Consider the following 4,533-nt stretch of genomic DNA (forward strand, 5'->3'; position numbering starts at 1 on the left):
TGAATACCCATCTTCTTGGAGCTTCCGGCCTTGGAATAATCTGATTTACATGAGATAAGAGAGAGGAAATGATATCAGAGATGATATGTAGGATTTCTTTGATCTAGTTTTACTGGTGCAGCTTAAATAAGCAGCCACCATATCTGTATCTGGTGTATCTGGCTTGAACTTGTGATTTAGATACAGTTCTATTTGCTGTTTACATGCACACAAGAAACCTGGTTACTGTGAGAAATCAGATTTAAACAGGAAATTGTAGCCCACAGAGTAAGCCAAAAAAAGATGAAGACAAATCTCTCTCTCTCTCTCTCACACACACACACAATCTCTCTCTCTCTCTCTCTCACACACACACACACACACACACACACACACACACACACACACACACACACACACACACACACAGGGAGGCGGGTGTTACAGTCTAGCTGCACAAACAGCCAATTATCTAAGGGTGTGCATCGTTAAGCCAATCAATGCCCAGCCCTCCTCCTCTGGCTCCAGTAATCTCTTGCAGAAGACATTTATTGAACTCTAGCGCCCCCTTGTGGTTGCTCTTAGCAGCAAAGAGAAAGCTTCACTTTGTTGTGAGAATTGAGTGAAGATAACTTCAAAGCTTGTGGTGCTGTGAAAGGTTTCTACGTACTGTAGGAAAGTAAATACAACTTTAAAACAGGCCAATGTTTCAGTTATTATAAGGTGATAAACACAAAATGCCTTTTTTTCACCTGTAAGACAAACTCATTGATTATACATGGGACTGGACCTGTAATTAATATCGTCACAACTTACTTATTTGACCTTTAGGCTACTTTTTACAGCCTTGGAACAGATAAACTTTGACTTTCAGCTTTAGAGCAGCTTGTATTAATCATTAATTGATTTTCTCCAGTGGTGGAGGAGGTATTCAGGCTCTTTACTTGAGGAAAAGATGAAATATCTAGTGTAAAATACAGCATTACAAGTTGAAGTCCTGGATTAAAAAAAACCCCACAAATGTTAATTTAGCAAAATATACTTAAGGAATGAAAAGTAAAATTTCCCAATGCAGATTCTTATTTTTATAGATTCTTATTACTGATGCATTCAGCAGCATTTTAAGCCATTTTATATTTTGGTTTGTTTAAAAATTAACAATCATATTATGTAAACCATCATTTTTTTATCTGTACAATCTTAAATAAATGCAGTGGACTAAAAGCTACAGTATTTCCTTCTGAACTGTGGTGGAGAAGAAGTATAAGTGCCTCAAATTACTTAGTCCTTAATACAGTACTTGAGTAAATGAACTTAGCATCAGTATTCAGATTCTTTAAGACAAAGTAGCAATACCACACTGTGAAAATACTGCAGTATAAATCCAGCACTATACTGATACTGAAGACTGCATAAGTGTATTATCAGCAAAATGTACTTAAAGTATCAAAAGTACTCTTTATACACAGGAACTGTCAGTGTTTTACTGTTATATCTGATGATGTTGGTTTAATATTACTGCTGCATTGATGTGTGTGTTGCAGGTTGCTGCTGTAGAGGTCTAAGGTTGAGCTAATTCTAGCTACTTTATATACTGTTGGGTAGTTTAATCTACAGCAATGCATCGTGGTCTATAAGGTCATCATATGTTTGTCCACATATCTCTAAAAAGTCAACTTTTCATGAAAGCGACCTGCTGAAAAACTGAAAGTAACTAGTATCTAAAGCCTTCAGACAAATGTAGTGGAGTGAAAAGTGCAACACTTGCCTCTGGGATGCTATCAGGCTGCATAATGATGATAAACAATCAGCCCATGGGAAAACGTGAGCAAACAGATCCGGCATTTCCAACAACATGACAGACTATTAAAGTAACAGTGAGGAAGAGCTGGACTTTCCCCTGCTCACTGTCAGAAATGCGCGTGAGTTAGACCACGTGAGAGGCTGCTGCTGCTGCTGCTGCTGTTGTTGTTGTTTTTGTGGTGGTGGTGGTGGTGGTGGGTGATCAGCTCACCCCGCCCACCGCTCCGTCCTATAATAACCGCTGTGAGGCTCCAGCTGCAGCAGCAGCCTCGCATGGAGCGGAGCGGCTCCTCACAGCTGTTTCACTGAAAATGGACGCCAACATCGTTGTCATGGGGACAGAAAGCGTCGGGAAATCAGGTAAGAACATACTTGGAGAGAAGAAATTCTTCTGTATATATGTGTGTTTCTGTTGCAGCTGGTGCGTTAAAGATGGTTGTTTTTCAGCTCTGACTGTGCGCCTCTTAACCCGGAGATTCATCGGAGAGTACGGAGATATTGGTGAGTGTCCCGTCCGGTTTTACTGACATCCATGCAGCCTTTTAACTTCACCCTCCACTAACTGAACTTCATGCCTTTCAGAATCCATCTATAGCCACAGTTTGATGGGAGATGGTCGGGAAATCACTCTCAATATTTGGGATTCACCTTATTCTGGGGTAAGGAGACATATCTGACAGCCGCTGTCTGTGATATCTGGTGTTAGTAACGCTGTTTTATTCTGCTGACATGTTGTGCTGTTATTAGTGGTGGAAGAAGTACTCCTCAAATCCTTAAATTAAGTAAAAAGTAGAAAAACTACAATGTAAAAATACTTTATTTCATCCAAAATTAAGTAAAAGGTCAGCAGAATGTGCCTCAAGTATGAAATTCATAGTCTAAAAGTCACTTTCATACTGTTATAATATTAAGTATATTATTATGTTGTTTTTTTTTTATCATTACCAGTACTTTAACATGTAAGCAGTATTTGAAATTTTAACCCTGCTTTTGGGTAGTTTCATCTATAATAATGCATCATATTGTTAGAAATCTTGATCTGCACGGTAGCTAATGAGCTTTTAAAGAGATGTAGAGCAGTAAAAAGTACAACATGTCTGTGTGAAATATAGAAGTTTGCATTATGATAAAATGGAAAAACTGCAGTAGGGCTCTTTGTACCTGAGGAAATGTATCGGCTGCTGCAGGTGAACTGAAACGTGTGATTTCACAGGATTTGTCTGCGGAGACGTCACTCTTTCAGAAGAAGGTCCAGTGGGCAGACGGCTACATTCTTGTCTACAGCATCTGCGACAGGGCTAGTTTCAACATGGTCGGCAGGCTCATCCAGACCATCAAGTCCACTAAAGACTACCTGAACGCAGACAAAGCGCCCATAGTGATAGTGGGCAACAAGAGGGACCTGCACCACAGGCGGACAGTGCTGAGCGAGGAGGGCTGGCTGCTGGCTCTCAAAACTGACTGCCACTTCTACGAGGTGTCGGCGGCCGAGAACTACCACAGCGTGCTCATGGTGTTTCACGGGCTGGTGGACAGGATGAAGGACGCCAAGCTGACCGCCAAGAGGCCTTTGGGTTTCAAGGGCATAGTGAAAAGCATGTCTGCAGTGTTTGCCAGGAGACGGACAGACTCCATTTAGTAAAAACGAGACAGAAGAGGAGGGAGCTTTCTGTGAATGTGCATAAGTTACACGTTATGTGTGTCTGACCGGCTGGATATCCCAGTGTGCCAGACGTGTCACGTTTACTGTAACAGTAACGTCTGGTAACAGTGACATCTCCTGAGGAGGGAGCTGCATTTCACTCAAAACCTGAGAGAGAAAGACTCCAGAGAAGAAAAACAGCCATTAAGCCCCAGAAAACATGGAGACAAAACAAAATGAGGCACTTCAAGCTGCATAAGACTGATGAAATGACAGACTCATTCATTATGCAGACACTTGTAATATACTATTGTGTGCAACTAGGTATGCAATTTAAGTTATAAAATTCTATGCACAAATTAAATGTGCCTTTACTGAGGACAGTGACCAAAGAAAATGTTTTAAGATTAAAGAAAACTCAATTCACAGGTGAAACTTTTGTATTGCTGGAAAAAGTGACTGAAACATGTTTGCCTCACTTGTAAAATTATTCTTGAGAGTAAAACATACATATTTGTATTTATTGAAGTCTAAACACTGTAAAGCAAAAGAACAAACTACGTGTTTTCTATATTTATGGGCTCTGCCTTGTTCATTCATAATTCATTGATTATGTACTGAAATGTATTGTTTGTCTAAATCTTGTTTTATGGCTTTTAAGGATTTAAATAAAGCGCAAAATTCAGACAAATGTGGGATTTTCTTTTTATATGCTAAAATTCAATTGTTTGTCTTATACGAATGCGATTATTTAAAGAACCCCTCATGAGGAAATACTCATACTAATAACAATGGGTCAGCTTCAGATGAGTAAGGCTGGGTCTGACTCAGACCTCATGGCCTGATAGCACGGAGTCTGGTAATGACTCCTGTACTTGGAGAAGCTGGCCTCATTTGCAGGAGTATGTGGAATGTTTCTGGGATGGACCCAGGGAGGAAAAGGATGCTGCTCAGACTTATGAATCAGCCAGAAAACCTTGAATGCACCTGCCTCCTTTGTCTGTCTGAGACTGTGGAAATAATAAACTGCTTACATCACGTAAAAACGCTCCTTTGACAGCAATTACACGTCCTAAAATCCTTCGGACGGAACTAATTGTTGATTTGTT

At 40.2% G+C, this 4,533-nt stretch overlaps 1 protein-coding gene across 1 annotated transcript; it reads left to right on the forward strand.

The window, feature by feature from the left end:
- Window positions 1-2,078: 2,078 nt before the first annotated feature.
- Window positions 2,079-3,421, forward strand: si:dkeyp-59c12.1. Its single transcript, XM_041939738.1, has 4 exons — window positions 2,079-2,142; window positions 2,230-2,283; window positions 2,365-2,441; window positions 2,996-3,421. Exons 1-4 carry the CDS (start codon window positions 2,094-2,096, stop codon window positions 3,419-3,421), a joined length of 606 nt encoding a protein of 201 aa, XP_041795672.1. The 5' UTR covers window positions 2,079-2,093.
- Window positions 3,422-4,533: the final 1,112 nt, after the last annotated feature.

This window comes from Chelmon rostratus, chromosome 6 (genome assembly GCF_017976325.1).
Source record: "Chelmon rostratus isolate fCheRos1 chromosome 6, fCheRos1.pri, whole genome shotgun sequence".
NCBI classification, from domain to species: Eukaryota; Metazoa; Chordata; class Actinopteri; order Chaetodontiformes; family Chaetodontidae; genus Chelmon; species Chelmon rostratus.

Bases quoted from the DNA above. Each gene is read 5' to 3' on its own strand.
- si:dkeyp-59c12.1 (XM_041939738.1), top strand. From the start codon at position 2,094: ATGGACGCCAACATCGTTGTCATGGGGACAGAAAGCGTCGGGAAATCA. The intron at 2,284-2,364 runs GTGAGTGTCCCG...CATGCCTTTCAG, and splicing joins CGGAGAGTACGGAGATATTG to AATCCATCTATAGCCACAGT. The intron at 2,442-2,995 runs GTAAGGAGACAT...GTGATTTCACAG, and splicing joins GGGATTCACCTTATTCTGGG to GATTTGTCTGCGGAGACGTC.